Source organism: Elephas maximus, chromosome X (genome assembly GCF_024166365.1).
Source record: "Elephas maximus indicus isolate mEleMax1 chromosome X, mEleMax1 primary haplotype, whole genome shotgun sequence".
Taxonomy (NCBI): domain Eukaryota; kingdom Metazoa; phylum Chordata; class Mammalia; order Proboscidea; family Elephantidae; genus Elephas; species Elephas maximus.
The window spans coordinates 115627699-115639790 of NC_064846.1; the positions used below are offsets into that span (position 1 = coordinate 115627699).

The 12092-nt window shown below is 48.9% G+C and overlaps 1 protein-coding gene across 1 annotated transcript; it reads right to left on the reverse strand.

Moving 5' to 3' along the window:
- Nucleotides 1-2115: 2115 nt before the first annotated feature.
- Nucleotides 2116-9638, reverse strand: TSPYL2 (TSPY like 2). The gene is made up of 7 exons (XM_049872743.1): nt 8686-9638; nt 7066-7143; nt 6831-6942; nt 6615-6760; nt 6390-6484; nt 5275-6065; nt 2116-2847 (listed from the first exon to the last, which is right to left on the reverse strand). Exons 1-7 carry the CDS (start codon nt 9466-9468, stop codon nt 2735-2737), a joined length of 2118 nt encoding a protein of 705 aa, XP_049728700.1. The 5' UTR covers nt 9469-9638; the 3' UTR covers nt 2116-2734.
- Between the last annotated feature and the right edge of the window lie 2454 nt (nt 9639-12092).

Sequence of the window (12092 nt, forward strand, 5' to 3'; positions counted from 1 at the left end):
ACTCCTAGACTAGGGGAAGATTGATGACAAGGACCTTCCCCCAGAACCAACAGAGAGAGAAAGCCTTCCCCTAGAGCTGGCACCCTGAATTTGGACTTCTAGCCTCCTAAACTGTGAGAGAACAAATTTCTGTTTGTGAAAGCCACCCACTTGTGGTATTTCTGTTATAGCAGCACTATGTAGCTAAGACAGTCACCAAAGGGGTCCATGGAACAAAAAATGTTAAGAATATCTGTCTTAAATTATGAGCTCCAGGAGAATAAAGACTTGGTCTATCTTGTTTCCTTGCTATATCACTCAATTCATTACCTGTCACATAGTAGGTGCTCAATAAGTGTTTGCTGAATGAATAATAGGATTCCTCCCCTACTGGGGGAGCCACTGCTGGTTTTTTTTGTCACCTAAGGAGGGACATTCCCTGAATCCTGTAGATTCCAACCTCCTAAAAGCTCTCATAGAATAGACAAATCTCTCATGCAGAAGAATTCCAATTAATTTATTTAGATACTCTCCATTAAGGAGGTGGAGCATAACTCCCCACTCCCTAAGTGTGCGCTGTGCTTTGTGGCTTCCTTCCAAAGAGTACAGTATGGGGGGGGGGAGGAGTAACTTTACAATGGAGAAACCTGACAAACACTACCTCAGCCAGGTGATCAAGGTTAACATCAACAGTGATAAATCATGTTGATAGTATGTATCCTTGATATGATGTGTTGAGAAAAGCAATTTATCTCTGTGGTCTTCCTCCAAAAAACCCATAACCCCAGTCTAATCATGAGAAAAAAATCAGACAAATCCCAATTGTGCAACATCTATAAAATACCTCACCAGTACTCCTCAAAACTTTGATGACTAAGGATTATCAAAAACAAGGAAAGTCTGAGGAACTGTCACAGCCAAGATGAGTCTACGGAGACATGATAAGTAAATCTAAGTGGTAACCTGGATGGGACCCTGGAACACAAAGAACCCATTAGGTAAAAACTAAGGAAATATGAATAAAGCATGGACTTTAGTTAATAATAGTAATCAATATTGGTTCATAATTGTGACAAATGTACCATAGTAAAGTGTTAATAATAGGACAGTGTGGGGTACATGGGAACTCTGTATTATCTTCACATTAATTCTGTAAATCTAAAACGGTTCTAAAATAGCTCATTAAAAACAACAACAAATAACTCTCATTCTCACCATGCCACTTCCTCATGCTCTCCCTCCCTCCAATCTATTCTCCTGATGGTCACCAGAGGGCATTTTCTAAAATGCAAATCTGACCATATCAGAAGGCTTCCAGCAAAATAAGGGCATTTCAGGAGGCAAATTGTAGGAGATACATGTATCGCTATGATTCAGAAAGAATCTGGGAAATATTTCTTGTGTCCATTGAAATAAAGTTACTATATCCAAAAATTAAAACTCAGCCTTTCCAAGGTCTCCAAGATAAAGCTTGTCTTTCAGACGCTCAATTCCCTCCAACCCCCATCGCACAGCTACATAGTAATTTCCCTTATCTCTATGTCTGCGCACACAAGCTCCTCGTCCTGGGCCATCTTTTCCTGCCTTCTTTCCCAAACCCAGGTCCAGGGACACTGCACCCTCTCCTTGAGAGGGTAGAGCGCTTCTGCAACACGGCTGTGATGCCTGGACTGGTATATATATATTTTTCCATTACATGAGAGCGAGAAAAATGGATTCCTCTGGTTCCCCCACGCCCAGCTTACACTTAGGCCTGAGGAAAAATCTGACGCACAATAAATGAAAAGATGAACCATTAAATAAATATTCTAGGGCGCAGGGCATCCGTGCGCCTGAGTGAGAGAAGGGGCAGGCCGCTCTTCGCTAGCCGCCGAGTACCTTGCAGCCGCCAAGGACAATAAGGGCTTCCTCAGCATCGCCCAGTCCTTGGCCAAGGCAGTTCGCATTGGTCTGATGAAGCACCTCGGCGGCTGGGCGGAATTTGCCCCGGGGCCAGCCAATCCCGCTGCAACCACAATCTTGCCTGTAATTGCTCAGATGAAGCGGCTACGTGAGCACCTGTGCTAGGGGAGACCAGCTACTCAGGGCGGCGCACTGGGCGGGACAAATGACAAGAAGCAGCACTTTGATTTTGCTTAGAATTTTATTACGATTACCTGGGTTCACAGAGAACGAGGCGGGGCTTCTGGGGGGAGGGGTGCGGGAAAGCAGGAACGGCTAAGTGGCCTGGCACCGACAAGAGGGCTAGCAGGGGAATGGTGAGGAAAGGAGAGGGATGAAGCGGGAAAGAGGCTTGGGAGGACAGAATGGCAGCTGAGCCCTCTCAAGGCCACTGCGTGGCTGTGACGCAGGCCACAATGGCCCTCCCAGCTTCTGGATCAGGGTGTCTACTCTAGAATCACGGTGGGAGTGGGCGCTGGGACAAGCACTGACTAGGAGATTGAGAGGCCCTGGCAAAGGCAACACAATAAATACGTTTAGCAGCACACAGAAGCCTACGGGGGAGGAGGGGGCGAAAGGAAGGGGGAGTCCCCCTTTCCCTCGCCCCCAAAATAAGAACTGCAATTACTAAACCATAAAAATTAATTTTAAACCTGTGTAAAACGTCGATCACCCCCCAGAAGAGCAAAGTGGGGCCACACGGCCCTAGATGAGGGGGAGGGCAAAGGGGAAGGGGGAGGGCAAAGGGGAAGGGGGAGGGCAAAGGGGAAGGGGGAGGTGGATGCAGAGGCTCCCCCCACCAAGGGTAAGGAGTTTATCTTGTTTTCCCCCACTTTTCTGGGTTGACCCAAGAGTTTGGGGCCTGAAGCACCTCCCCCATGTCGGAGTCTTCGCCTCCTGCCTCGTCATCGCTGTCTTGCTCACTGCCTGTATGGGAAAGAGAGGCAAGGAGGGGAAAATGGAGGAAGAAGGTTATAGATGGGCAAGGTAGATGTCAATCCAGTAAGGAACAGGGCCTATAGCCAGGGCTTTTGGAGGTCTGGGACCACTTGCCACGCGCCTCTGCGTGCTTAAGCAGCCAAGAGTGTACGTATGAACTCAAGCAAGCTCACAGAGTGAGGGGGGATGGAAGGGAAGCAGGAAGGCAGGGTGGGGTCCCTGTCTCTGTCCTGTCAAGACTGATACACCTCTGAAAGTAGCCTTTTCTCCTCCCTTATGTCTCAGTGTGCTTTTCTTCCTGAGCTCCAACCACAACTGAATAAACCTCCCCTACTCCTTTTCCCCACCCTGGTGGCTCAGCGTTTAAGTGCTACAGCTGCCAACCAAAAGGTTGGCAGTTTGAATCCGCCAGGCGCTCCTTGGAAGCTCTATGGCACAGTTCTACTCTGTCCTATAGGGTCGCTATGAGTCAGAATGGACTTGACGGCAGTGGGGTTTTTTTTTTTTTTTTTGGTACTCCTTTTCCCCAGGTTGGTCCAAAGAGGACCAAGTCTGTCTTCTTCAGCCCAATTCCCTACTCCCCCTCCCACTCCAGGAATCGGTAGACAGCTCTGCCTCCCCTTCTCAGAACAGATACCATCAGGTGGGAGGTGGAAGAGGACTCACAACTACCTGTTTCCCTATTTTACCTGAAAATAGATTGAGTCAACATCTATTCATTCACAATGCTTTCTTCTTTTGTGCCCCACCCTTGCCCTCAGTGGAAGCTTGCCAGGGAACCCATGGCCAAAAACCCCACCTTCCTCAGGAGTCTACCTCTCCTCCTTTGTATGCCTACAGCCAGACTCAAACATCTCCTTGCCTGCCCCCTGCTATCCTCTTCCCCTACCACTCTGACTCCATTACCTTACTCCCTGCTTATCCTCCCCTTCCTCCCGTGATCTGGCTTCACTGATGCCCTGAAACTACTCTCAACAAAGTCATAAATTATTTATTTAGCCCCAAATCCAATGGACATATCCCAGTCCTTATTTTACTTGACCTTTCAGCAGAATTAGGCACTGAATGCAAGATTCCATCACCCGGTTCTCCTACCTCTACCCAATCACAGCTCAGTTTCCTCATCTGTAAAGTGGGGAGTAGTACCTACCTCATAGGAGTTGCTGTGAGGATTAAGTGAGTTAAAACAAGAAAAGCACTTAAAATAGTGCCTGGCACATAGTAAGCACTTCATTAATGTTAACTGAACCCATAATGCTCCCCAGCCCTTAAATGTTAGTGGCTTTAGGGCTAGGATACTGCTCTGGCTTGTTAACCCCTTTCTTTACAACTTCCAAGTCTCCACCTCATTCCCAGACATATAACCAACTACCTGCCTCTGAGCCACCTGTACCTAGGTTTCTAACAAGCCCTTCCAACTTTCACGTTCCTTCCTCTACCCCACCAATCCCACCACCCCACATTCCCCATCCCAGGAAATGCAACCTCCTTTCACCAGTCATCCAGGTCTGAAACAAACCTGGGAGTCACCTTAAATCTGCCTTTTTCTCTCAAATCCCACATGCAACCTTTCTTCAGCATTTCACAAATTGTGTTCTGTGGTGAGCAGTGAACAGTGGCTTCTGTGGTCAAAGAAGTTTGGGAAATGCTGAGTTCCACAAAGTTAAATAGGTTTCTTACAACAGGACTTCTCAGAACCTTTAAGGTGCTAATGTACACGTGACTCTACAAGAGGATATTACTGTGTGCAGTATTTCCCCAGCATATTTGACCACTGAGTTGTTTTTTGAGAGAAGCAGCTTTCAGAACTAGTGAAGGGTCCTTGTACTACATATTTTCACCCTTCCAGGTCCTTGCTCATGTGATCCCTTCCCCCAGGGAATACTCCTCAGCATGAATGCAGCTTCCAATTGAAATGTCACCTCCTTCTCTAGTTATCCCCTTTCCCACTCTTCAGGTAGAATTAGCTGCTTCCTCCTCTGGGCTCACAGAGTGTACTGTACACTTCAGCTCCACACATCCACCCCCAAACAAACCTGGGAGTTCCCCGAAAGACAGGGCTGGGTACAGAGTGTGTTGAATTGTAATGTGATTGCCACTGTTTTTCCTCTGTGTTCATGCACGCATGTGCATGCACGTGTGTGTGTGTGTGTGTGTGTGTGTGAATTGTCCTTCCACTCTTCATTTGTCTTTTGCTCTATCACATCCTGTCTACCCATCAGCAAGAACTGAAATCCGTTTCTTTGGTTTTGCTAGATTTGTAAGTTAAACATTCCCTGGGCTTTGTTTAAAAAGCCGCACAGAATGCTTTCTCTTTGCTCCAGGAGAGCAGACTGGGTTTATGCCTTGATCCCCTGCCCCCTGACAGCCTTTCTCTGAGAGAAGAGATGGGGAGGCAAGAGGGGTCTAGCTCACCTTCCTCATTGCCCTCCTCTTCTTCTTCCTCTGACTCTTCTTCTGAGATGTCCTCTATCTCATTGTCGTTCTGGTTGTTGCTGTTATCTTGATCCTTGTCAGGGTCTGCAAAGTCATTCTCATAGCCCTCAATGTCTTCATCATCATCATCACTGCCCTCATTGTCACCTTCATTGCCATCATCACTGCCCTCACTGTCACCTTCATTGCCATCATTATTTTCATCATCACTGCCCTCGATATCTCCTTCATTGTCACTATCACTGCTGCCCTGGTTGTTGCCATTGTTGCTCTGGTTACTACCTTCAGAGCTCTCATCATCACCACTGAGGTTCTTATCGCTGTTACCATCAGCGTTCTCATCATTGTTGTAAGGGCTCTCATTATTGTTAGCAGGATTCTCATTGTCATTGACATTCTTGTTATTGTTTTCAGGGTTCTCACTGTTGTTGCTGGGGCTCTCGTCATTGGCACTCTCAATGTTGTCAGTGTTCTCATTATCAGTGGTCTCATTGTTGGTGCTCTCATTGTTATCAGTGGTCTCACTGTCAGGGCTCTCATTGTGGTCAGGGCTCTCACTGTCACAGAGACTTTCACTGATGTCAGTTATCTCATTGTCAGTGGTCTCGAAGTAGTCAGTCGTCTCCATGAAGTCAGAGATCTTGATGTCATAAAGGGTTTCATTGTCGGATGTTGAATCACTGTCTGAGGTCTCGCTGATAATGTCTTTCACTGCTTGATAGTTGTCAGAATCTTCCAGGATCATCACCTCACATTCATCCTTGGTATTACTGTGGGGGAGCCTGGGGCTAAGTATGGGGTTGGTGTGTGTGTGGGGGTGTACCCAGGGAAGATACTGAAAGGTGGTAACTGGGGATCCAGTAGGCTACAAGGGCTCCCAGGGAGGAGGCTGGGGTGGGGAGAGTCCCATTTCTATCCCTATGTAACATTAGGCCAATCACATCCTAGTTCTGGGCATCATTTTCCCACTTGTAAAACATATTGGACTGGATTATCTCAAAGGTGCCTTTTGGCTCTATAAATCTTGTGTGACACTAACCTAGTCTTTTCCTGATCCCTAACAAACCATCTCTCAGCCACCAACCCCCCATCACCTTAACTCCTCTTGCTTCTTTCTGTTTGCCCTGTAGCCCCCTTCTCCCATCATGTAGTATCGTAGAGGATTAACCCACAGGTCATTCTTGATAATCTGTTGAAAGACAGGGGAAAAGGAAGAACAAAACCACAAGTATAGGCCCCAGACGTGTATTCCCACTTCTCTAGGTACCCAGGGGCAGGGCTAGCAAGGCCCTCTCTGCCAATGCCAGGAGGGGCCCTACCTCAGCAATCCTGTCAGCCTCTGGGAGGCTGTGGTTTGAGAACCAGTTGAAGAAGCTGTGGCTGGTGTTCTGGTTCCTGTGCCTGCGGGCCTGGGGTTCCTGGCCCCGGTGCCAGCGGATTGGGGTGGAGTGAGACACCAGCCGGCCTGGGGGGAGATGAGGCTATGGAGAGGGGACTGGATAAGGGGATGGACTTGCCCTGGGACTGCCTCTTACCTGAGCGGTTATGCTGGAACTCCTTGACAATCACCATGTTTGTGAAGTAGGGGTTTGTCTGGAAGTACAGCTTCATTTTGTAGCCCATGGAGACATGTCTGAGATCCTGTACCTGCTCAGGGGTAATAGTAGAATCTGTCCCTGTCACACCAAGGCCCCTCCCACTCCCACCCCGCCACCTCCAAGGACCAGACTTCTTGCCTAGTCCTACTACCAAATGTTTCTTTGGCCTGACCTGTAGATTGGTCAAGTAGCGAAAAATGTCTTCATCACGTTGGTTGATCAAGATTGAAATTTTGGGGTGGTTGAGGAACTGATGAGGGGAGCAGTTTAGGTCAAGGATTGACTGTTCAATGAGGAAGGGAAGAAAGAAGGGCCAGACAGGGCAGAGAAGAGGCTGGAGCAAAAGGATTGCTCCTCTGTTCCCATGATTTGTGTGGAGCAAGTGGGTCCTGGGATATGACCCGTACTTTTATTCCCATGATGTTACCTGTGCATTGAGAGCACCCACACTTATGCAGTGTTAAACATCTGTTAAGTGGCCTGGCCACAGTTCATACAATTGCTGTGTGTCTAGGTACTAAGAGGGCTATGCCCACGTGGTGTCGTATCTCTGGGTGCTGAGGGCTTGTGTTCATAAGATATGTGTCTAGGGCTGAAGGCCTGTGTCAAGTGATGATGCACCTGGCTGCTGAGGGCCCACCGTCACATAATGCTGTGTCTTGGTGCTGGCTGAGGTCCTGTGTCCACAAAATACTATGTGTATGGGTGCTGAAGGCCTTTGTTCATATGCTACTGCATGTCTTGGTGTTGAGGGCCTGTGTCTAGATGATATTGTGTGTCTGGTTGTTAAGGGCCTGTATCCATGTAAAGCTGTGTCTCGGGGCTGGGGAAATGTGTTCATATGATCCTGTGTGTCTGTGTGCTGGAGGCCTATGATCATGTGATGTCATGTGCCTCGGTGCTAAGGGCCCATGAACACATGATTTTGTGTACAGTATCTGCCTGTTGGGAGCCTGTTTCCAGATGCTGTTGTGTGTCTGGGTGCTAAGAACCTGTGATCATGTGATGCTTTGTATCAGGATGTGAAGGGTCTGTATCCATGTAATGCTCTCTCAGGATGTTAACCCATGTGTTCCCAACATGTTGCACCAATAGTGAATGGGATTCCTTCCACCCTTCCCTTTCCTTCATTTAACTCCTTGATCTCTCCACACCCAGGCTCCTCCTCTCCTGACTCTGCAGGGGTTCCAGCCCCTATATTCCACTTCCCTCGAATGTGAGGTGCTCCCAGCCAGGATTGGGGTCTCTCTACTGTCTAAGCAGAGACCTAGGCTTGTAGAGCCATGTGTGACCTAAACATTCTTTCTGGGTATTTCTCTGCTGTATCCCTCCCTTCCTTCTTCACCCTCTCTGGGTTCATTTTTCTGCTATGTGCGTTTCCTCTCCCTCTGCCTCACTGTCTCTGAGGCAGTTTATCTTCTGTGTGTCCCTCCTGTCCTTCTTTCACCATCTCTGGTCCAATTTTTCTATTATGTGCCCCTCACTACCCTTCCCCTTTCACCACCTGTGATCCATTTTTTAATGCTATGCCTCTCCTCTCCCCACCTTCTCATCTGTGGTCCAGTTTTTATGCTGTGTGACGCCCTCCCCCCTTCGCCACCTATACTCCAGCTTCTTTGCTGTTTTGCCCCCCTCTTTCCATCCCTCCTCCACCAAACCTAGTCATTCTTCTGATGGTGAGCCCACCCGTATCTCTGGCCCTCACCCATTCCCTTTCACACAGTCTATCCCTCCCCCAACCCCTCCTTCCTGTCATGGGCTCCCAGTCCATGAGTATTGACGACAAGGATACTGCGTTGACCCAGAAGCCTGGGATGTGCTGAATGATGAGGTCTCTGCGCTCCAGGAAGGGTCTTCGCATCTGGATGAATTTGCGCTTGAGACGGAGGAAGGCCTTGCCTGCCTTGATGTTCACCGCCTCCAGGTCCAGTTGAATACTCTCCAGTGCCTGCAGGATGTACTCCATCCTCTCGGCATTCTTCTCTCTGCTTTCCTTCTTCACCTTCCTCTGCTTCTTCCTCCTCCTCCTCTTCCTCTTCTCACCTTCCTTTTCATCATCATCCTCTTCTTCCACTATGATAACAGCCTCTTCCTTCCTCTTTGGACCAGCTAACCTCTGGGACCGCCACCCCGCTGCGCTACAGGTTTCTCGGGCCTTCTCCACAGCAAGGCTGCTGGGCCCGGTAACCTGAAACCCGATTTCCAGGCCTCCCCCAGAAACCTCTGAAGCAGCCTGTGTGTCTAGGCTTCCCGTGGGAGGGGGCGCCCCGCCGTACCCTGACTCGATTGCAGGCTCCCAGCCAGGACTCCCATCGCCCAGGGTGAAGTACGCGCGGATCCCCCCCTCCTCCAGAATGACATAGGGTGGCGGCGGGGGCAGAGCAGGGCCCAGTCTCCCCCCACTCATGTCTGCCAGCACCTGTGCCACCTCGGTTTCCTCCCGGAGCCTCGGGCGCTGCTGAGGTGGAGGCAAAGGCAGCCAAAGGAGCGCCGGCGGCGGCAAGTCGCGCTGAGGGAGCTCGGCACTGCTCAGGCGGCAGGTCTTAGCTGGAGGCTCCTCATCCGGGCGGTCCATGGTGACAGCGATCACAAAGCTCAGGGGATTGCGCTCGACCCTAAGCTTCCCACCACGGCCTCGCTGCTAGTCACACCTGAAGTGGAGCTGCCGCACCTCACGCGACCAGGCCGCAGTCACCGCCTAGCTCTGGCGTTCCCTCCCACAGCGCCTAACCTACTCCCTCCGCGCCAACCGCCAATGTCCCGCCCCCACCCAGACGCAAGGCGCCTGTTCTGCCTCGCCATTGGCTGCCAGCCGCCCACGGCGGCGCTCTCTAGACCCCAGCCCACTCTCAAGCAATCTGCTTGCCAACACTACAAGTAATCACGTTCCGATTGGCTCCTGTTGGACCCACCAATCCTCGGGCTGACTCCTCCAGCAACGAGAGGGAAATGCAAGGCGATTGGCTGGGCGGAAAGCCGAGGTGCAGGAGCGGGTCTCACTCTCCAAATGTTCAATCCGTTGGGAAAATTACCGGTGGTTCTGATGACCAGAGAACAAAACAAAATGCAACAAAACACCAAACAAACACAGGCACTGAGCAGGATGTGCTTAAATAAAACAGAGAGAGCCTCGCTATCGTTTCTCCCCCTTCCCTTCAGCGACTACGCACTTGGTAAATCTGCCCCTTCTGTGCCTGGGGCGAACTCTGATATGGCCCCTCAAGGCTCAAGTTGCTCTAACCCAAACCAAACCCAACCCAGTGCCCTCGAGTCGTTTCCGACTCATAGCGACCCTATAGGACAGAATAGAACTGCCCCATACAGTTTCTGAGGAGCGCCTGGCGGATTCGAACTGCCAACCCTTTGGTTAGCAGCCGTAGCACTTAACCACTGCCACCAGGGTTTCCAAGCTGCTCTAAAGGAGCTTGGAATTTAGACACCCAGGGCCATTGGTTTGGGGCTAGGTTTTGCCATGGCGTTTTCCACCTTTGCAAAATGGTTTAAGAAGTAATAACAAAAAATCGTAACTTCCTGTGCGTCATTAAAATGTGATACAGCTCATCTGCTGGATTTTTCTAGGACTTCCTATCTCTTCATCTACTAAACAGTCCTTCTTTCCATCCTTTACTCCCCAGTGTTTGCTGTTTTTAATTGTATTTTAGATTTTTTTTTTTTTTGTCAGAGATGGATGTGCTCTTGTGAGGTATGGTGGTGGAGCTCTGGCTTTGATCTGGGATTCACATCAAGGCTCTGCCTCTCACTTTGTAACCTCAGCCAAAACATTGCCAACCTCAAGCTTAAGTTTCTTCTCTAAGTTAGATGTCCCTATAAAGATGTGTAGAAGACTGTCCAGTGCAGCCTTGTAGTAGCAGAGAATTGGAGGCAGCGTAGGGATCTATCACCGGGGAAATGGATAAGAAAAATGTGATATATGTATAAGATGCACCACTAGAATGAATTAGACATACATACGGCAACGAGGCTGTATCTCTCAAAAACAGAATGTTGAGTGAAAAAAGAAACAGAACAAGATTTATAGTACAATACTGTTTATGTAAATTAAAACACAACAATGCCATATATTTTTCACAGATACACATATATGTAAATAAACACATAAATGGTGGATTGGAAGGACATATGTTAAATACACGAGAGTGGGCGCCTATGTGGGGCGGGGGAACTTGATCAGGGATGGGTGATGAAGGGGAAAGAAAAAAAAAAAGAATACAAGGGCCTCGCATGGACCAATGATGATACAGTGTGCCAAGAACTGAGTAGTATGGTCAACTCAATTCTGTACACCTGAGAGAATAAGTAAATAAATAGATTGTAAATTAATGGAGTGCCCAGGGAGCAGTCTGGCTGGATAGACTCCCAGACTCGGTTTTTTTCCCCTGTGACATCCCTCCCTCTGAATTTAGTCAAAGCTTACCAAAGTCCCAGCTGTATACAGTTGAACGCTTAGGAAGGGCTCCCATCCCAGACTTTGCAGTCTCTCCAGAAGTCATTACTTTACAGGAGGGAGGTATTTCCTACCCCTTTCAGTTCCCCTGAGTTTTATCTTGAATGCCCAGTCCCTCTTCTTCATGGTGGTCCAGTTTCAGGCACACCTTATTTAAGTCTTGGGTAGGAGACTGAGACAAGGTTTGAGGGTGGTGCCTGAGGGTTCCAGGCTTTGGGAAGAGATAGATAGGGTTTTCAAGTATCCTGACCCCCACGCTCAGAACCTGGGCCAAGGGAGGAAGATCTTATGACAAAGGAGTCTACCCTCTTGCTATACACATACACACAGTTTTCAAGTTCCATCTCTCCAACCACTCTACTTGCTGCCACAGGCACACACTATAGTTTGTTTCTTCTCACCTAGGTGCTGTATGTGTGTGTGTGTGTGTGTGTGCACAGATGCGCCACATGCTTGTATATATCTCCACATACTGGCATTTGCTCACATGTGTGCATCAGGCAAGTTTTCCTCAGGAGTGCCTCCCCACACAAAGTCACACAGACACATACTGCCTCACTCAAGCATACCTCCTCACATGTGGTCACACAGACAGGACACACAGGCACACAACACGGCCAGAAAGAGAAAACATCCAGTATCGCATTATTCATTTCAGTTTTTCCATTTACAAAATCCAATGGTGAATCCAGGCAGTCAGAAAAAAAAAATGGAGGAAAGTCCTCCTGAATATA